This window comes from Leptidea sinapis, chromosome 27 (assembly GCF_905404315.1).
Source record: "Leptidea sinapis chromosome 27, ilLepSina1.1, whole genome shotgun sequence".
In the NCBI taxonomy this organism is placed as follows: domain Eukaryota; kingdom Metazoa; phylum Arthropoda; class Insecta; order Lepidoptera; family Pieridae; genus Leptidea; species Leptidea sinapis.
The window spans coordinates 8,494,453-8,518,019 of NC_066291.1; the positions used below are offsets into that span (position 1 = coordinate 8,494,453).

Consider the following 23,567-nt stretch of genomic DNA (forward strand, 5'->3'; position numbering starts at 1 on the left):
TTTGAAAGTAAATTTTGTCTTTTTTTATGGAAAAGGAGTACAAACAAGCGTACGGGTCACCTGGTGTTAAGTGATCTCCGCCGCCCACATTCTCTTGCAACACCAGAGGAATCACAGCGAGCCGGCCTTTAAGGAAGGTGTACGCGTTTTTCTTGAAGGTACACATGTCGTATCGTCCCGGAAACACCGCACAAGGAAGCTCATTCCACAGCTTTGTAGTACGAGGAAGAAAGCTCCTTGAAAACCGCACTGTTGAGACTGCCACACATCCAGATGGTGGGGATTATATCCTAATTTGAGGCGTGTCTTGCGAATGTGGAATTTGGCGGCAGGAATCAGGTGAAACAGCTCTTCGGAACACTCCCCGTGATAAATGCGGTAGAAGACACACAATGAAGCGAATTATCTTCTTTTGTAAAGTTAAAGCGTCTGTTTACGTTCAATCTAGTAATTACTTTACAATGCTGCAAACACTGCGGGACACTGTTTATCACACAATGTAGTTTATTTATTTATTTATTTATTAGAAAAGGCTTACCAACTAGACATACAATTAATATTATGACTACTTATAATGTAACATTTCTTATATTTAATACTTGTATATCTAACTTATAGGTATGAACAGCGTTGCCTTCATTTATTATTGTAAGTTAAGTAATACTATTGCAATATGTATGTTTACTATTACTAAAAACTATAATTTTATACATCCAAATTATAAGGGTTCAAAAGCGTATTTTTTTAAATTGCCAAATGTATTAAAATTTATATCTATACTACTATTACTATGGAATTTACTGTTTTATAATTTCGACGTTACATGAAAGTTCCTTTAAGTTTTAAGGTGTTCTTTCATTGAAATTATTTTTAATTTAATTACAATAATACTATTAACTGTACATATATATATATATATATATTATATCATGTACACTTCCTGTTAGATCTGTACTAATAATTGAAGTTGTTATATCTGAAAATAAATACTAATACTCTAATAAATAAATAGTATGATGGTTGACAAAATATTGTAACACCCCAGCAATCTTTATTTAAAATAATTAGAATCATATTTGTGAATACTAGTTATATGGCTTTTTTCTTACAGTAGATGTTCACATTGCTTTAAATAGCGGTAATTTTACTTTATAAAAAATATTAAACGTATTTTAGAAGATGATAAATCATATTTTAACAAAGATATTATAGACAGAGACTTTCAGAAGTTTATTAATTTTACAATTTTTTTATCTTCTGCGTGATGGTTTCTACTACAACTAAGCTAGTTGCAACATGCAACATGTATTTTATTTATTTATTTTATTTTTTATTTATTTTACATTTTTTGGAAAACTTACAGCTAGGTTAAAAAATATAAGTTACGTACATAATTACAGAAGGACAATTAAAAGTTTTCACAGATAGAAATCGATATATTATGTAAGAGTTAAGTGGACAACAAATACGAAAATTATATAAAATGATAAAGAGACAAAAAAAAATTAACAAAATAAATCAAATTTACAATTACACCTGATTGAAAAAGTCCTCGGTAAGGAGCTGTTTTACCTGCATAATTAGAGTGGTGAACGAATCCAGGTCTAATAGCTTAGACAAGTCGTTGAAAGACCGACCAGCCCGCAGTAGATAACTATTTTGTCTATAATTAGTTCTAGCTCCGGGAACATGCAGGCAGCATGGTCTCCGGAGTGAAGCAAACGGAACCTGAAGACCAATGCGCGCGAGCAGTTCAGGACAGTCGACCGAACCCCTCGCTATATTCATTAAGTAAATGAGATCGATGTATGATGGTTATACTAGCCTTGGAGCTAAGGAGCTCTGCCACCTGTTAAGTCCGAATTTTCGGGATGGACCTCTGGATCTAATTCCTTACATTTTTCCATGTTCTACAGATTGTCTAGAAACTATATTTCCAATACTACGACTACATAAAATTAAAACTATCATTACGTGGAAGCGTACCAAGAATACTGGCAGCATTACTGCGTTGGATAGCAAGGCTGATCCGAGCCTTATTGAGGCGCGAAGATATTATTTTGAACATTCTCCGCGCCTCTGGGCCCCACGGGCCAAGTGTCTCGACACCAAACGGCACAAAGATGTATGATTCACTGAGACCAACATATTTGCGACGCTTGCTGTCTTCGGCAGTCGAAGTAGCAGCCCCAGCACCAACTGACGTAACTAAATAGTGTCTAGTGTTTTGAGAAATGCACGAAGTACTAAAATACTCTGTTCAGACATACGGCAGATATGTAAAGTTCTAAATGTAATGTTTTAAATGCGTCAACACGCCTTCAGGGTCCACGACTATGCACCATACGGAAGGATCAGAAAGACTTGTTATTGACCCATATACTTTTCTTCTTTTGAGAAAGTTCTTATACATCCAGTTTATATAATATCTTTTCCAGCTGACTCACTGGCGTTTTAACCGTGCAATGTCTTTAGCTATTATAATATTAATAAGTTACGCTATGTGTATACTTGGTTTAGTTTTACATATATCTTTATATATATATTTCTTGTGTGCGTGTGTATGTCACTGAACTCCTCCTAGACGGCTGGGCCGATTCTAATGAAACTTTCTGTGTGTATTCAGGTGGATTCGAGAATGGTTTAGGTTCACAATTGAACTACCTCCTAAACGGCTGGACCGATTTTGATGATTTTTTTTGTGTGTTGCAGTGAATTTGAGATTGGTGTGTGTCTTCAGGTGGATTTGAGAATGATTTTGATTCACAATTGAACTACCTCCTAAACGGCTGGACCGATTTTGATGATTTGTTTGTGTGTTCCAGTGAATTTGAGATTGGTTTAGATTCTCAATTCCGTCCATATAGTGTATTTTAGAGGACTCCTTCTAACAGCTGGACCGATTTTTCAAATTAAAGACGTGTGTCCGAAATTTCCGACAGAACAACGTCTGTTGGGTCCACTAGTCTTAATATATATAAATTACGTGACACGTTGTTTGTCCGCGATGGACTCCGAAACTAATGAACGAATTTAAATGTTACATCATAGAGTGCAGTTTAGTCCAACTTGAGAGATAGCATAGTTTCTATTTCGATTTCGGACCCATAATTATTTTTATTTCCAATATTTGTTTTGCATGGACATATTTTCTGTGAGAGAATTTATTGACGCACGGTTTGACATTTCTGCTGTGAAACAATTTCATTATAACAACTGGGAGCATATTTTACGAAATAATTCTTAATGTTATGAAATATTATTGAAAAATTTATAAAAAAAAACTGTATTCTATTTATTATGAACAGAACAACGTCTGTCGGGTCAGCTAGTCATTATATAAATGTGTTCGGTAAGTATTGATAATGCAGTAATTAAGTTAAGAATCTAGATTCTTGTTGATAAACCTTAATAAATAAATGAATGAAAATATTACAACAACGTAAGGTGTGAATATACTGACTTGACAACCTGTATAGCCGAGTGGTGAGCGATCCTACCTACTAAGCTACAGGTCCCGGGTTTCCTATCCCGGTAGGTGCAAGCATTTATATGACGAATATGGATATTTGTTTCCGAGTCATGACAGATATTAAAATGTATTTATATTTGATTAAGTAAGTATACTGTATTCAATATATCGTTGTCTTACAACCCATAACACAGGCTATATATCCTTAATTTGGGGCAACATAATTTGTGTAAAAAGTGTGTCAATATTATTATTATTACACTAGAAGACGTACAGTAAGTATTTTGAACAACTCAACTTGCTCAGCAGTTGAAATACTACAAAATTTAAATTATATTAAAGCGCAGAGTAGCGAAAGATACTTACCTATATTATAAGTATGATTATATCAGCCAATTACTTGAATGCCAATCAGCATTAAATAAGGTGGCTGGTAAAAACAACAACCTAACACTTCAGTGGATCAAAGGTCACAGTTGGGTCAGGGGCAACGAGGCGGCAGACCAACTAGCTAGAAGGGGTTCTGAGACCCAACCGGTTGGACCAGAACCTTTCCTGCCTCTGCCACATAGTAGGTTCAGGAACCACTTCAATCAAAAGATAAAAGCACTACATCTACAATACTGGGATAGCCTTGAGGAGTGCAGGCAAGCCAAAGCAGCTTTACCTTGCGCCGACTTGCGTTTTACCAGGGAAATCTTACAAGTTAATCGGTGTCGACTAAGATTAATATTATGTACAGCCACAGGTCACGGCAATTTTAACAGGCATCTCTTTAATATAGGTGTCACGAACAGCCCTCTATGCAGAGGTTGCCTGGGGGCAGAGGAAACAGCCGCTCACGTTCTGCTGGAATGCAGTGAGGTGGCAAACTACAGGGCGAAGCATCTGGGGTCACCAGGCGCTCTTCGGGAAGTCTTCCGAGACGTTAAGAAGTTGCGTGACTTCTTGGAGGAGCTTGTCTGGTTGTCGAGTCGAGTTGCGAAAAGCGTCCGTATGAAGAAAAAGAAGTATGATTATTGCGTACTGATTTTTTCCATCTATCAATTTAGATTAATATTGACGACAATTAGTCCTCTCTGTCTTCTACTTCCACATCTATAGATTTAATAAAATCGTGAGCGTATATAAATATCTTTTCATAAGAAAAGTTATACTCGTTGTACTTAAAGCATCAGAATTTTTGATTGATGTATTGTGGCAAACTCCATTTTAATTGAAGTCGCTCGCTTGTTGTCATCACTACATACTGCATCTACTATTAATATTATTAAGAGTTGTTTTATTTAACTAATCCATTATTATCAAAATGATTTTAGTTTTCTTTAGTGTTAATTCCGCCAATATTTGTCTTTAAACAATTCGACATGCCCTGTATTTCTTAAATACATTTATTTTTTTGATTTAAGAAATACAACATTAATTCTTATCCAATTATGTACCTTAAATACAATGTTCATTTAAAATAGATCAATATGGCTCTTTACAACATGTAATTTAAATCAATATATTCTAAGATATTACAGATTTAAAATACAGGGACATAGCGGTTGCGGCGGTACCGGCTGGAAAAGCATCAGAATGAGTATCATTAAGTTTATAAAGTATATTACAGTCTACGACATAGAAAAATTTATTTTATGTATGTTATAGTCATTTATTGTTGTGATATAAATAACGGGATCGGAAATACATTATGTTTATTTAATTTTTAATATAATCTTTTGACAGAACGATGTCTGTCCGGGCAGCTAGTTCAATATATATTTTTTTTTATTCAATGCATTTATAGTAAGTACCAATAATATACACATTTTTGGAATGTTTTTCTACTTAAAAACTGTATTTATCTATCTTTCACTTTTCCATGCGAACAGTATGTTTGTATATATTGTTTAATTTCAGCAAGAAAGTACCAAAGATACGGTGATCGAATTTACGTAAATGGAATAATTGCAATTTACTATCTTTTTTTTTTTTGTTCTATTTGAGATTTTTTTTTATGATAATAAGGGACGAGATGAGCAGGACGTTCAGCTGATGGTATTTGATACGCCCTGCCCATTACAATGCAGTGCCGCTCAGGATTCTTGAAAAACTCAAAATTCTGAGCGGCACTACAATTGCGCTCGTCACCTTTAGACATAAGATGTTAAGTCTCACTTGCCCATCAATTTCACTAGCTACGGCGCTCTTCAGACCGAAACACAGTAATGCTTACACATTACTGCTTCACGGCAGGAATAGGCGCCGTTGTGGTGCCCATAATCTAGCCGGCATCCTGTGCAAAGGAGCCTCGCACTAGTAAAACATAGTATAGTTAGTGCACACGACATGTTAAAACTATTCTTGTGACAACAAATACTTTTTAATCATTACTATAAGTTTTTATTTTTGATATCAATACGAGTAAATGCGACTATTTAATAGAATTTTTTATAAATGCGATATAAGAGTAAAAAGTAAATTTTCATGTATTTCTAATGAAAAATCATTCTACTTCGACCGTCGAAGACAAAATAGATCGCAATTATATCAGACTCAGTGAGTCATCCTTGTGTTGTTTGGTCACATGAGTAACTAAAGGGTAGTTTGGTGTCAAGACACCAGACACCCCGTCTCATTAGAGCTACTGGAAATCCAAGTACTGACAGTTATTACGACCTACTCGCACAAATCAGTCGCTCCATCTAACTCGGAAATGTTGCCAGTATTACTGCTTCGTCGTCGTAATCGTTTTTAGTACACTTTGTTAGAAGCCCAACGAGATAGTCCTCGTCCTCTAACCGTTTAAAACCACTCACAATATCATAACACACCTGTTTATAACACTACACACAAATAGTCTCACACTTATACAAATACATACATTCACACATAATTACTCACACACATATATATATATATATATATATATATATATAACCCCACTCGGCGAGTGCGAAGTCTCTTCAAACCTAGACTTCCATTGAACTAATAGATATATTAGATCGTTAGTGATCTTCTCTCCAACCAGCGTATATAGCAGTCGGTCCGAGATTCGAGAATCTTTCGGAGACGCCCCGCGCCTGTGGGCTACATTTTCGGCCTCCAAGACCCCCGCACGGCTTCGCTGTAAAAGCCTTTAGGGCTAACATAGCATAGAGGAGGTTTTTAGTCAGTAGGGGGTGTTTACACTCGAGCCCGACATATGGCCCCGTTTCGGGGTCTTCAATGCGTACACGTCATTTATATTTTACTCCTCTAAAAAAAATGTTATTATATTACGAATTGTAAATATAGTAAGATGTCGTCATATTAATTATTGTAAATATATAAGTATTGCTAAGATATAAATAAATATTTATCATTTATTTGATTTGAATACAAACTTACAATTAAAAAGGAAAAACATACATGAAGGAGGAATTATGAATTAGTTGACGCCTGCGTTTCAATACGCAGTTGTAAGTTACAATTGAAATTGAATTTATCTATATCACTATTATCAATATATCACTATTTACATTGGTGTGCATGTTAAGAGTGTAATTTGTTTGTTGTTCTAATAAATAATTAAAATTACCAATGTCTGGCCACGCATAATTAGGATTACGACTCTGTTTTATTTTGCGTATATATTACTTGAATTTTCTGTTTCAAAGTCAAAGACAAATAAATTTTATTCAATTAGGCTTAGGGCTATATTTAACCGCCACACCACGGTACCGCTACCAACAAAATAAATACAGCTCTATGGAGACTAATTATAAATAGATTTCTAATAATATCAACCTAATTAATTACCTACAATTCAAAATGTTTTAAGATAACATGAATAAATCAAATAAAAAAGACTATTTTTAAGAAAATAAATTTATCGTGAGATTTTTTCGTAATCGTGTTTTCGAAACTGCAACAATTTAGCTAAAGAAATGAAGATAAACATGTCAAAAAACTGGAATGCTAGTATTTGTAGAAGTATTTTAAGTAGATTTTTAAAAATGTTAATTTTTGGGACTATAGCGCCTTAATATTTACACGAGCGTTTACAGCAGTTTTGATGTTTCGTGTTAATATTTATATTATTACTAGCTGACCCGGCAGACTTCGTACTGCCTCAATCGATAAATAAAAGACCTAAACTTTTGTATAAAATAAACAAAAGGAATCCTTTTCTTAAGTGTTATTAAGTACCCGAGTTTTAAGAAAGTTTATTTTTTACCTCCTTAGAAAGTTAGAAATATATAAATATTCTAATTAGTTATTTATTTTAAACTATTATTTTCATTTCAGTTCTGAACGACGGGGACACATCAAAGGAAAATCAAAATTGTTGTTTTTATTTAATTCCGAGTATTTTTATATTCATTCAACCTTTTAAACCTTCTCTGAACTTCCACACATAATTCAAGACCAATATTAGCCAAATTGGTCCAGCCGTTATCGAGTTTTAGCGAGACTAACGAACAGCAATTAATTTTTATATACATATATAGATTTTGGGGGAACGCTGCCAGTATCTTCGGAACCTTGCCTAAACGAACTCCTTTTTATAATATATTTGAGTTATTTTTTTAAAGTTTTTCAGATTTAAGTTCATCGTTTTAGTATATATTTTTAATTTATTTCTGTATAAATAAATCTATTAGAAATATTTTTTTATCAAGATATATTCATATTGATATATATTGATATTGCTATTCATATTGAGTATCTCTATATATTATATTACAATAATTTGTTGAGTTATATAATTATCAAGTATCAGTTTCAGTCAATAGTTTAAATAGTTTGTATAAACATAAGTTATTCATAATTAGCAGTTCATTAGTTTAATTAACTAATGCAAGCAATATTAACATAACATAGAATGCATTACAACATAACAATCATAATTTTCGCATCTATACGAGTACATATATTTTAATGAAGATTTCCTGTTTATAAGTATATACAAATCTACAAATCGTAAAAATAATTCGTTCCTTTCACTTTAGGTCCCAGTACCAACGTTACTCTAAACCTTAACGTTGTTGCTGTGAAACATCTTAGTTATACATTTTAAAAAAATGTACCTTGGGCTTTCTAGAAAGACTGCCTGCAATTGGCTTTTGAGTATTTCTGAATAAATGTACATTGTAGATGAACATTCTTTTTTATTTGGTTGAGTTCTTGTGACGTGAGACGGGTCTTTCTCTACCCTAAAATATGGTCGAGGGAGGCGAGTGCTGGCCTATGCGTCATGCTCGTGAACGGGCGCTACTTGTGGCGTCGGGATGATCCTGTAGCCGGAAACTGTGCTTCATAGTTTTAAAATAAAAATTTATTGTATTTTTTATAATTATTAATAAAATGGTCACTAAATACCTTTATTTGTTTATTTATTTACCCTGTGTGTGGACTGATGCATCTACTTTACCTTTATTGTTGATACACTAATAGTCGGCCATGACTGTACTCAATAACTCCTGTTTTTACGTACGTGTTTTTGTTGTATCACTTTACGTATATTGTAACTAAAATGATTTGTAAATAGATGACGATGTAAATGTTGAAAAGAGTAGCAACGAGTTTCTTGCCACTTCTTCTTCTCATTAAAGGTCCACCCTCAAAGGCGGATATAAAAAGAAAAGTCATTTCCTTGACCTGCATAAAGTGATTTTGATTATCATCATCAAAACAACATGTTATAACCAAAATACTAAGTTTAATGCTTTTCAAAATACTCTCCTTTACATTTTAAACATTTTTTCATGCGATCGAACCATTTTTTAAAACAGGAGGACCACAGATCTGAAGGCATGTTTTCTACGTGCTGATTGAACGCTCTTCGGAATAGGTAAAAGTGAAACCTCTCATCAAATCTTTGATTTTGGGAAAAATACATAAATCACAGGGTGCTAGGTCGGGGCTGTGTGCAGGATGTGTGACGAGTTATACTTTTTCGGAAACTAAAAATGAGTTAGTTTTGTTGGCTGTGTGTGAAGAAGCGTTGTCATGATGTAGGAGAACGCGGCTTTTTGGTGGTCTTTCGCGAACTTTTTTTAACACCCTGGGTAAACAAATGGTAGAATACCACTCGGCATTAACACTATTTTGATCTTCAAGTGGAATTGTGCAGATGGGACCCGTAGGTGAGAAAAAAAAAATAAAATTTGTTGGCCTGTTCTCATTTTCAAACACCCATTCACAAGATTACTGTTTTTTTCGGGTTCAAAACAATAAATCCACGCTTTGTCTCCTGTGACAATGTCATAAACAGCATTAGAATGTCAGTGGTCGTACTTTATTAGCATCTGTGAGCACCATTCCACGCGAGCCCGCTTCTGCTCTGTTGTCCATGAGGGATCCAACGACAACAAAATTTCCGAACTTTCAATTTTTCGTGTAAACTTTTCTGTATTTGGCTCACACCAATCCCACATAGTCCTCGAATTCTCCCATAGGTAATCCACGGGTTTTCTTCCATTAATCGCTTAACAGTAGCCAGATTATTTTCGTTGACGGTAGTTGAAGGCCGCCCTTCACGAAATTCGTCATGTAAAGAAACCCAAACCTCTCTTAAATTCAGCAAATCATCACCTCACGGTGCTCAAGCAAGGTGCTTCTCTCCTAAAAGCATTTTGAAGACGAGCGGCACAGTCTTTACGGAGAGAGAGAACTTTTAAAATCATCGCTCTAAAATCTTTTCGACTTAATTTCATTTTCGTTGCGTACGTAGAACTTAGATGTGTGATAAAAAACAATTGACAAATGATTTCCCGCCAATTGTTTCTTTTACTAAGAAGGTTGCAATGTTTCAAAAAATATAACATTCGAAATTCAAATAGTTCCGATTAGCTACAAGTGCAAAACTTTTAGTGTGCCCCATGTAGTTGAGAGCGTCTAATATAGTCGTTATTAATCTACAGAGTAATCAATATAGTCACAATATTGTCATTTACAATTGTTTTAATTGCTTGTAGTAGAAATTATCACTTATAAACAAGCACAACGTATTTGTAAACCTAACAATGCAGAGGTGCTAATGTCATGACGAAGGAGCACGGGATACAGTGGTTTTACCACATTATTGTGTTCTATTGTTGCTTTTCATAATATTTTGTGTATCTCAAGGTGATAAGAGTTCTTACTTGTCGATAATCTTTGTTTGTCACGATCTCAGTAAGTGATAAACAGATCACATGGTCCTGCGTCATGGACAGTGTTACAAGTACGTTGCCGCTCGGACTCTCCGTCAAATGAATTCAATGCTCAATATCGCTCTTGACTTCTTTGATAATGACGTTTTACTGACCAATTAATTCGTTTTGTTCATTTTCGAAGCATATAAGGTTTAGTTCATTTTTATTTACATTTATAAACTTTTAATATGTATCCATAGCATTTGAAATCTCATTTTATAAATTATTATTCATTTAATTTCAATAAATTTTATATTTTATTCAACACAGATGTGATTATAAACAAAACTATTCCGACTTTTGACAATATCAATAACTACTATTATAATAATTATTTTTTTGATACTTCTTTCTACAACTTGTATATTAATTTTAGAGTTATTTTGTTCTTGAGTTTACTATTACTACTACAAATAGGTGGTAGTGTAATTTAGTAAAAAGTTTAACTGACTAGTCGAACTTAAATAAATGCATTTGGCTTTAATTTTAATATATGATATGATGTTACATGTTATAAAGGTTTTATAAGGGCTTTAAATAAGGTTAAAAACCTCACCGAATATGCTGATCGTGAAGTTCTACCTGTCCCTCCGGTAGCTTCCAGATGTAACTTCACAGCATCCACCCCGGACCTCTTGGCACGTTGTCGCGTGTTCAACACAGGTGAACGTTTACCTGTCGGCTTAACACCCGCCCTTTCTTGTTTCACACTAATACTTTTCGTTTGCTTCTCTCGTATTTTCATTATTAACAATCACAGACTTCAGACGTACATTTAAGTCTGATCAGTTGCTACATATACAAAACGCGAAACACACTCGGAAGTATTGGCAGTCCGTCGATCACTTGATAAGATAATTATTGAAAGCAAACTTTTTCAAATAAAAAATACAGAACAGAATACCGCCATACTCTACGTGATGTTTTAAGTTTTTTGTTAGCATCGAGTTGTAGTCACGTAAATCCTTGAACTAGAGTCGAGGCGGAGGTAACAAACACGGTATCAAATATAACAACGTTTACGTGATGGAGGGGTGAGATGTCCACACTTAGGTAAGATACGTTGTGAATTATTGTCTTGGCCACAGCCATACACTGGCTGAATAGGCGTGCGCGTGTGCCACTGTTCGCGGCAACATTTTAATTGAATGAATCTTGTGAGTTTATAACAACAATTAAGTATTAGAGTTGGAAATTTAATATTAAATGTTTTCCATTTGTTAATTGCGTAAGGAAACCCGTTTGAGACTATTACTATTCACTGTTAACTCAAGAATATTAATTTATATCGCTCAAACGATGTTTTGGTCGTTTCTATTGTTTAATCTACAATAAATTTTATGTTATTTTATTCATTGTTTAATAACTAGACACAAATAATAAAATAAAGATTTTTGTTACATTATGTGTTTTTTCATTAAAATGTTATAAATGTATACATATTTTTATAGAAGAGGAAAATGAACTTTTCTTGGTTTTTTTCCAAGTACCTACCCCATGTCGTGTTGTCCTAGAAATATACATTGTGAGCGAAAAATTTTATGGTGAAAAGGAAGTTTTGACGCTGAAATTTTCTTATTTCGATTAAATACTAATAGGAAACCCCGAATATTACATTGTCAAAATAGCCCCCATTCTTTAATCAAAGTTTTAGTGAGATGCTGCAGTTAGATGGATAGGGTTGTCACTTGTCAACTCTTCTAGGTGAAGTTGAGTATGTAGAGTACGCTCTCCAAGTGGAGTGTGTAGACCCACCTCTTCACCTTCGCCGTCAGTACCTAGCCGATAGATTCCTAACTAACGTAATCCAATTTAGCGCACACCCCCTTCTAGATATTCTGCACTCTTTGCCTCTAACTATTCAAACTTCTTTATATTGGTCTCATAAAGATCCGCCTCCGTTAATTAATTCTTATACTAAATTTAAAGCCGTTCCAGTTCCCATTTACCAATCAGCCTTATGCCCATGTCTTTGAAGTAGAATATCAGTCTCTCATTTTCCAACCTAAACTTTACTTTGACTTTGGAATTACTAAACACTGCCCTGAGGCCAATAGAAAATTTAATTCTATTCTATCTTCTGATTGGTCTGATTGGGTGACGTTGTACACGGACGCATCCAAATTATCCAATAATAGCTGGGTCGGGTCTGCAGTTTGGATCCCTAAGTTCCGTATAATTCTAAATTACAAAAGTCCCCCGCAGAATTCCATCTTTACTGGCGAATCAATTGCCCTGTCAGAGGCGGTGTCATATGTTGAATCACATAAGATCAACAAGGCTTTAATCTTGTCTGACTCATTAAGCTGCTTGTTGGACCTAACAAAAAACCCTTTCAAATCTTCAAACAACTTCAAAATTAATTTAAGAACAAAGGCATCCCTGTACAGATGTCACATAATGGGAATAGAAGTTGCATTAGCTTGGATACCTAGTCATCTAGGGATAACTGGCAATGAAATTGCAGGCTCGTGCGCTAAAGACGCGATTCAGTCCGGAACATTAAAATTTAATTACTGTTTTCCTCGAGATCTACGCGCTATGTCTAAACACTTTCTGGCTGATTCATGGAATGCTTTATGGCAAATCACAAAACAAACTAAAGGTAAATTCTATGGTTCTATCCAACCCTTTATCCCCTCTAAGCCCTGGTTCTTTCCTCAAAAAAAACAAAATAAACTTTTCACTTCTGTCATCATACGACTTCGCTTGGGATTTGTCTGTTCCCCAGTATTTTTGGCCAAGATCCGGGTAAGGGACCATTCTATATGTGAATGTGGCCTTGAGGAAGGTACACTTGAACATATTTTTTTCTATTGCCCTAAATTATCAATTCCTTTATATGACCTTCTACCGAAGGATCTCCCTCGCCCCATAACATCCCTTTTCTTCTTACTTTATGCCATTCCCCTTTCATAAAGATTCTCTACAAATTTATCTCCCGCAATAATATTAAATTGTAATTTATATCCTCCATACTTTCTATGCTTCTATTAGGCACATATTCCTTACTTGCACTTACATTCACACATTTCTCCCTTAAACTTAGATTAGATACTAACAAGGTAGTTAATATTGTTGTGTTATGGGTGTTTATTACTAACCGTACTAACTCTTGTTGCCTAATCTTCAGTTCACAAAAAAACCACAGCTATATCAACCGATCATTTCCTTTTAAATCAGCTCTTTATATACTTCAATCAGCTAAATTAAAATAAAAAATCTCTCCCTTGACGTTGGCCGAATCGTCGACATTCAGTCGACGGAGCCAGTTATAAAAAAAAGAGTATATTTGGTTTCGAAAAGAGTAAATAAAGAGGGCAGATTTAATAACAAGTGTATAAATTTTTTACACTTTTAATAGTGATTTTTACCTCCTACAACTTGTCACACTATCATATTATGTATTACTCCGGGCATCAACCAATATATTTGTTTTATGCTTATAGGCATGTGGTAAAAAAGTAGTCTACGTAAAAAGAGTATCTTATGTTACCTATTAGTGTTGATTAATATGTTGATTATTATTATTGTTAATAAAAAATTACAGTCGAAAACCCTAGAATAATAAGACGCTTCCGGATACACCTGTCAGGCAAGCCTCAAATGTGTCCAATCGGATTCAGGGTTTGGGCTTATAGAAGTTTACACAGATTTTTGGATGCCTGGCATTGTTTTGTATTAAAAGAAAATGTGGGCTGATACTGTATGCTGCGGGCAAAATATGAAAACCTACCCAGAAAAACGAATATATCTTTGAATCCGTCCAAACTCTATCCTAAACAGGGCCACATGCAAATTTGTCATATACTGGCCGTCTAAACATGAAAGGCCTTACAAATAAAATTGGCTTAAAATTATACCTTAGCATAAACCAAGAATATGCACAATGTTTAAAAATAGACATTTTGCTTACGATTGGTTTTATTCGGACGAATAAAGCTTCCCGCGTTTATTTGCAAGGCTGTTGGACATTCAGAAAACTTTAGAATTATAATTGTGTTGACAGTGTTGTCAACAATATTGTAAACATTTTGCGTATTCTTTGTTTATCCTTAGGTTTGACTTTATGCCAAGTTTATTTGTAAGACTGGAAGACGACTATCGCAACGTGTTAGACGAAATCGTGATTCGTCAGTTAAAGCACTGACCTGAAAGTTTCCAATTAGCGTGGTTTTGCGCGAACTGTCTACGAGCTTGTTTATGTTGAATATTTAGATGCACAGCCCTAACTGGCCAACCTTTTTATAACTGTCTGGTCGGATTTCTACATCAGAAGACATCTAAAATCTATAGTTTAGAAAGATGTAGTATTTGAAAATCGCATACCGTTGTGGTGCGGTTAAGTAAAGCTACGTGAGTATTCTCATATTTCAAGGTGTAACTTCCAAAGTCTGTAGATTACTGAATTAATAATTATATAATATTTTGATTTAACTTTGATTGGCGTTTGGTCGATCTGATGGCCAGTGGCTACCGCCGTCTACGCTGTTCAGAGGACTCACGTTAGCTCGATATGATGGGGGCATTTTAAAGTATATCTTTATGTTTATATCTTTATTTGGAACAATCACTACAAATACACGTGAACATTTACAAAATATAATAACAAATAATATGAAAAAACTTTTCTAAAAAATTAATATAATATGCCTAATCTAATTAAAACTAACATACATTAAAAACTAAAGTAAGGCTTATTCTATATCAACATAATAAGGTGGTGGTTTGCAGTGTTTTAGCAGTGTTTCAGCGATTACAGCCACAAGTGCTTCCATTATTAAATACAATAATTATGTAATAAATAATAAATAAATAAATGATAGTACTCAAAACATAAGGTAAAAATAATATTATAGTAGACGGCTAGGTCGTAACAATTATTAATTCGATATATATTGATTATATAATATATAAAATTCTCGTGTCCCGGTGTTTCTTACCAAATTCCTCCGAAATGGCTGCACCAATTTGTATGAAATTAAAAGTACATACACATGCACACACATGTATATATATATATATATATATATATATATATATATATATATATACTATGAAAGATATTTGCGGCGTGATTTTTTTTATCTACATATTAAGAATTATTTTGAGAGAGGCCCAACTGAAGTGTAAACAAATACATTTCACATTTATTTCTAAACGTATAAACACTATTTATATTAGGAAGGGGAGGAGGTAAGTCATTCCATATTTTAGAATAATTATAACAAAAGCCTCCTTCGAATGCCGCTGACCGCGCGGTGTGGTGGTACACAGAGCAGGTAAGGCTCTAGTGTGATACTTGCAAGTGTCAGCAGACCATCGTAACTTGGTATAAAGATATTGTGGAAATATTTATTTTATAACCCCAAAAAAAAGAGTGGCGAAATGCAATTGTCTCTGATATTCCATTTTTAGCATTTTAGCATTATAAATAATGAATTTAATGAAAATTTAATGAAAATAATGAATTAAATTATCTAAAGATAAGGTGAGACATGTTCACGAGGAGGGATTTTAAAATAATATCTAGCGCAGGCATTTTGTATCCGCCGAATAAGATTTTTAGTTCTTGCTAAGAGCATGTGACTTATAACTGCATCGGCATAGTTGAATTTAGATAGAACTAGGCTCTCACAAAGCTTGATACGTGTCCCTACATTGAAGTAATTCCGAATATTGTATAAAATTTTAAGTAGATAGAAACAGTTTCGAGCGGTAGTGAGTGTATGCTTCTCAAATCTTAACTGTTCGTCCATTAATAAACCCAAGTTACGTGCTTCACTAACTCTTTCGATACTTTTCCCATTTATTTGAAGTAATGGATGCTGTTGGCCAATAATATCGATTTTTTTTTAGTATCAATATCATATCATATATAATATATCATATCAAACACCCAATATAAACTTCGTTTTATCGGGACTTAATAATAGAGTATGTGACTCTGACTACTGAAATTGGTTTTATTGAAATTCTTTCAGACGTAAGGTATCTTATTTTATGAATATAAGGGACGACACGAGCAGGACGTTCAGCTGATGATAATTGATAGGCCCTGCCCATTACAATGCAGCGCCGCTCAATCATTATTGAAAAACCCAAAAATTCTGACTACAAATGCGCGCATCACCTTGAGATATAAGATGTCAAGTATCATTTGCCCAGTATTTCACCAGCTACGGCGCGTTTCAGACCGAAACTCAGCTTAATGCTTACACATTGCTGCTTTAAATTTAATTTTAAACAGGCGCCGATGTAGTACCCTAATCTCCTCCTGGTAAAGTGTACCCATTCCTGAACTAAGTCTGTTTCTAAATCATTAAGATTCTTTTGGTTGCCTTTTCTCATCTCTTAGTATATTCTTTCGATACGCTCAACTCGATCGCCTTTTCATCGAAGTACCTACTTGAAATTCTCTCGTTCAGCTATGAAAAACTTACGCAGTGATTCGTGAAGATCAGCAACGGTAAATAAATCTATGTTAGAAGTCTGAATTTGAACATTCACTTTGTTTATTTTCTCCAAAAAACATCGCATACAACAACCATCACCACCGTTTCCAGTTTTTCAATTTTCTAATCAGCAAATTGTTAACTTCATATTTTGTGTAGAGAATTTTTTATCTTCAAGTCGCAGTCGTTCAAATATCAGTTATTTTATTAATTTATACCAAAATACTATATCTCTTTAAGGTAATGAATTAGTTTTTTATTTAATAATAATTTGTCAATTTTAGTCAGTATTTTTTACGCATAAAGAAATCCTTCTGAAATTGAATTTGACAATTTGCAATGAGACCATGGATATCATATTAAGATTGAATTGTGTAAGGAGATCACATAATTTATTTATACACGTACACAGAGTAAAAATTATAGCAGTTATCAGTGAAGAAAATATGTAAAAATTACTACATTTCGACTATAATATCGAATCGCTGTTGCGTTATTCTAAAAATTCATGATCATTATTGTGTAATTAATAAAGCGTTTAGCAATTGTTTATGTAGAGTTGTTGAAAAATGTATTATTAAGCACTATATATAGATAGGATTATATTTCGATTTTGTTAAATATTTTAATTTCTCTCCAATTTTTGAATTTTGTATTTTGTGTGTGTATAATATTTTTTTTTCAATTAGTAAATCGAAATAAAAAAAATATGAACTAAATTTGCCGCCTGCCTCACTCAGCCTGGTGGTAAATCCGCCACTGAAAGTGATGCAACAAACATAGTACTAAATACTTAATATCAGATTTCTTTTATATATTTGTGGGTATAGTGATCGATCCTCCGTGTGATCCGAGCAAACTCCTTTCAGATGTGTGGCCATCGTACATTCAGCAAATTACATTCCATTCTGCTGCTTGGGGCCAGAGCTTTTACCAGAATCAAGAATCCAATCTAAACAACCTGTAGATGAATACCGTACGAGTATACTAATAAATTTTGTGATATTAGAATAAGTATTTCCCAAAGATTTTTGGTATTTATTTATTTATTACAAGGTACAACAAACACATCACAAGAACTGAAAGTTATAGGAAGATATACAAAATAAAAATATACTTAGATGCGTCCTTTTTTTTCTGACAATAAGGGACGTGACGAGCAGGACGTTCAGCTGATGGCAAAATGAACTGGTACGAGTAGGTACTTTATGTCCAAATTCTTATCAACTTGTTTAGTTTTATTTAAGTAGGTACAACAATGATACTGCCTTCTAAAATATTACTTATTTATATAGGAAGTTGGTATTCGTTTCAAAATAAAGTTGTGCTAAAATAGGGATCAATCCAATTTGTCAATCACTTTTTGCTTATGTTGCCCCTGGGAAACCGATATCGACCACGTTTGAAGCTATACATATAACGAGAAATTAAAAACTACGAAATTTTTTTATTACATTGTCTTAGTTTGCTTAGAGCCATTGCAGTGTTGTGCCTCGAATTCTGTTTTTCAATTTATTCAAATCGTGATTAATTAAAATAAATTAAAACTAACAAAAAGTAAATTTCAGTCACAAAAACGCTTTATCTATCTGTTAAATAATAGGTTAATGATATTGTTGTGGTTGTTAACGCAAAATCATAAACATAATGATTACTTCTCAAATCAGCGCCATCTATATTTTTTACCTGAACTTCATAGTATTGCTGAAGCTGAAACGAAACAGGATTTGCACTTTTTTTTTCGTATTCTCTTTTAATGTTTCGACCGTTTCATTCAGATGGCACTAGTAGCATTTTTCAAAAACATGAAATATGATAACACCATAGATAACTAGAGAGATAATACTATTCAGATGTTGTAGTAGACGACCCCGCCAATCCTCGACCTTCACCGATGGACCAATCGGGTGAAAAGTTTTTAATGCAATAAACAAAATACATTGCCAATCATGGTTTTTGCACTTGCATAACTTGATGCACTAGCAAATAATTATAAAATAAGCCGTAATTTGTAATTGCCTTGATTGATTTTGTAAGATTATGATCAAATAAATGTCTGACATGAATACAACAACAATGGATGAAACCACAATATTCTTTGAATACCTAATTATTACAGTATGCATCCTGAGTTTTATCCACCGAAGGGTGCCCACGAAAGGTGATAGAAGGATCTTAAAAAAAGAGGATGTTCTCTTCTCAGTTCGTCATAATCTTTTATCAAAGGAAATCACAAAAATAATAAAAGGAAACAATAATTATTTTATTTACAACAGAAAGTTCGCAAATCGCAAGTGAATAAAAACTTATGTCAAAGTCAAAAACTAAGATAGAAGTTACACTGACAGTTGACAGATGATATCAATTTGAGACTTCACTATCGGCTACATCGAATCGATATCTATAATCCTACTAATATTATAAATGCGAAAGTTTGTGAGTGTGTGTGTATGTTTGTTACGTCTTCACGCAAAAACTACTGAATGAATTTTAATGAAACTTTACAATAATATAGCCTACACATCAGAATAACACATAGGCTACAATTTCTAAAGATATAGTGTATATTATCAAAAAACGTCGAACGCTTAAAATTCTTTAGATGGCAAAAAAAAACAGTTGCCGGGTCAGCTAGTAAAATAAATAACTAACTTTACCTATAATATAGCTCGAAAGGAAAAATTGAAAAATATAAACCATTTTCAAAACAATATTTATTATAATGTGATAATCCAGTCACAAAATACAAAAACAAATTCTAACTAGTCTAATAATGTCAATACCGATAATCTTTCAAGGGTTATCTCTTAAAATATTTGAATTTAAATTTGATTATAGCTATCTACTATATTCAAATTTAAATTCGAATATTTTTATTCAAAATTGAACTTTAAATAATTTATCGAACGTCCAAATTTACCACCCATCCGAAAATATATGCCTCAGACCTGAGAATTCCAGGGGCAAAAAAGGTTCTTTTTTAAATAGAACTTTATATCCAATAAAATGTTTTAACTAAATAGCTTGATAGCGTTCGCTTCTTTCCCAAATTAATGTAATAGTTACCATAACCACGGATACTTTTTACCAATTCTTTTGAATTTTGTAACACTTTTTTATACATATTCTCTTTCTTATATACTTTCCATCTATACACTATATTATCAAGAATATATTGTAACAGTTAAAATATTTTTCGGTTCTAGGTTTTAAAAAGCACGAACAGGGCTTTTCTGTAGCACAAACACGGTATTTGAAACGGCTTCATTATATTAACTATGTTCTTCATCGATGGTTATGAAATTATTATACAACGTTTTATTCATAAAAGAGAATGTTTTTATTAATCTAAAGACATGTATATACCACAGTGGCTCTACAATGGCGACGTTATACGTAACTTTTTCTTTCCAATGTGAATATGAATAAAATCATTCGCAATATACTAATTTACCTAAGGTCTATCTAAGGTGTCTATCATAAATGTAAATAAGAAAGCGGAATGGTCAAAGAATAGACCCTTGTCGTACCTCATATTGAGGCAGTCTCACTAGATCTTCTAAGATTCACATCGACTTTCTGAATTTTATTATTTAAATATTAAATCAGTTGAGCGAGCGCAGTTCTGTTTACGTTACAGTGACACGAATGTTGAACACAATCAAAAGCCTTAGATAAATCGAAGAAGATACCAAGTGCATTCTGTGATTCGCTCAACAGCTGCATCCGCAGCGGAACGTCTTCCTAGTAAAGCCAATCTGTTTCATATAAAGTAACTTGTGAGAGATACAATAAATAAGCAATTGACTTGAAATTATTTTTTAAAAAATACCCAAACTAAATGATGGTGTTTTTTCACTGTAATTGATATAATTTTAAAACTATTACAAGATATGCTATGCCATCAATTATCGAACAAATTATTTTTACAGAAAATCCTTAGTAAGCTAGATGCATAACGACATTCATACATAGGTTTTCTAATATTATAAAAATCGAATAAACGTTAACTTTGTTCTTTATCGATGGTTTTTAAATTATTACACAACATTATACTGATAAGGGGAATGTTTTTATTAATCTAAAAGCATATATACACTGGAGTGGCTCTAAAATGGTGACTTTAAATAAACGTATAGATAGAACTACACAACCGTAATTATTATAATAAAAAAATAACATGAATAAAAGTAAACCTTAACATTCACTCAGGTGTTATTCCTTAACATTCATTAAATTAGTTAAATCAATTTTCCATTATATCATTTTTAGGAACAACCTGTATAATCTAGTAGCCGCGCGCTAGCGTAGGCACTGCCGTTCAGAATTCGTAGGCGAGTAGCACCCACGTGAGTGTCATTAAATTTATGTTTTATAAATATACAATCAGTTTGTTTGTAAATTTTAAATTTTCAATTAAATATTTAGATTTTTAGATGTATGTTTTTATTATAACAGTTAAGTAGTCCTAGCCGTGTGTTTATTTTATGTCGCCGTTACATTTGAAATAAATAAATAACTATAGACGGTCTCGTTCGGATAAATAATTTATAACATACATAACACGTATAATAAAATAAATCGTGTCCTAAATAATAATATCCTTTGACATTACATCTATGCAGAAAAGCTTTAAATAATTGGCTAACTTGTCTTGCTTATGATGAAGTGGAAAATCTTCTGATCAGACTGACATGATAAACACACGCATTGTATAGATGGACCCAATGAAAGGTCCAATTAAAACCCACATCCACACACACACACACACACACACACACACACACAATTAATTATAAATTGTAAAATTTGGTTTTTAATCATTTCTGTTTATTTCTATATTGTTTACTAAATAAAATGTATCTGCTAAGGAAGTTGCGAGATATTCCCAATACAAGTGTCCTAAGACAACTTACTGGGAAGTCTCAACCACTAAAAAATGTATATGTAATCTTTGAAATAAACGAAATTTATTATTATCTTATATATAAAATTCTCGTGTCACAATTTTCGTTCCCGTACTCCTCCCAAACGGCTTGACCGATTCTCATGAAATTTTGTGAGCATATTGAGTAGGTCTGAGAATCGGCCAACATCAATTTTTCATCCCCCTAAATGTTAAGGGTGGTCCACACTATTTTTTTTTAATTTTTTGACATTTTTTTTTAAATTTGTTTGATTATGAGTCAACATTAAAAAATACATACAACTTCAAATTTTCACCCATCTAGGATCTATTCTACTTTTGTATCGCGATTTTAATATCGGCAATACAACGTTTGCTGGGTCAGCTAGGTATTTATAAATCTCTTAAAAGTACCTCTACACATTTCATTTACGTAAGATTCAACAATAATGGTTACAGAAGTCTGTGTATATATTTATCTATAGGTAGGTTTAAACAATTAAAAATTATGTACAATGTTTTCCTTTTCTATCTTTTCATCACACAAACTGAAAACTAAACTACACTCTAAACATTATCTTATTCTTTGGCGTATTCAATAAGTAATATCAATATAATGATTATTTCAAACTAAACAATAAATAATTAAAATTATTTCTTCTCACTTCTGTGTTATTTATTTCATATAAATTAATATGCGGGCAGAACTCTTTTGAATTGAATTTTTTGCAGGAAAACTGTATTGGCCAGTTACAATTAACAAACATTCCATTTGTAATTAATATATTGATTGATATGTTGAGATATTATCTATTCATTTATTTTTCCTTGGAGGAGTAATGTAAAATAAGGGACGAGACTAGCAAGACGTTCAGCTGATGGTAATTGATACTCCCTACTCATTGCAATGCAGTGCCGCTCAGAATTTTTGGAATATTCAATTGCGCTCGTCACCTTGAGACACTTAACATCTTAATGTTAAGTCTCATTTGCCCAGTAATAATAAATGCTTTTCTTTTCTTAATTTCACTAGCTACGGCGCCCTTTAGACCGAAATACAGTAATGTTTACACATTTCTGCTTCAAGGCCGAAATAGGCGCCGTTGTAGTACCCATAATGCCTCCCACCTAAAATTACAACGATGACGTTGACATCTATGAAGATGTTGAAAATATTCTCCTCTGAGGGCAGACAGTTATATCAATTACAAAAATTAGGCAAACGTGAGTCTGACATTCGTGGGTTCCGTACAGATAAAAATAACAAGAATAAATAACTTTATATCAAACTTAAATAATATACAGTACCTAAGTACATTAAATGTAGGTAATTAACAATGTGGACTTTGTCATAGATATAATAATGGCCCTTAAAATATTTTAGTTTATTATACCCTCGAATAAACTAAAATATATAACGAAATTTTCTCAATGAATAAACAACTTTGAAATACAAACATTTAGCAAAATTGGTTGGTGGAGCATCGCATATAATTAATTTATACGTGAACCAAATTATTTGCATAAAAAATGGCAATTTTCGTATCTGCGTTCACTACGAATTTGAT

General features: G+C 33.1%; 1 protein-coding gene across 2 annotated transcripts in view; it reads right to left on the reverse strand.

Moving 5' to 3' along the window:
* LOC126972710 (sodium/hydrogen exchanger 9B2-like) overlaps positions 1-11,700 on the reverse strand; it is an 82,106-nt gene extending 70,406 nt beyond the window's left edge. The window contains exon 1 of one of the 2 annotated variants that reach the window (XM_050819612.1): positions 11,195-11,700. In XM_050819612.1, coding sequence (XP_050675569.1) covers positions 11,195-11,383 — 189 coding nt within the window. In that variant the 5' untranslated portion in view covers positions 11,384-11,700. The remainder of the gene's footprint in view (positions 1-11,194) is intronic. The other variant, XM_050819611.1, reaches the window with a different exon arrangement.
* Positions 11,701-23,567: the final 11,867 nt, after the last annotated feature.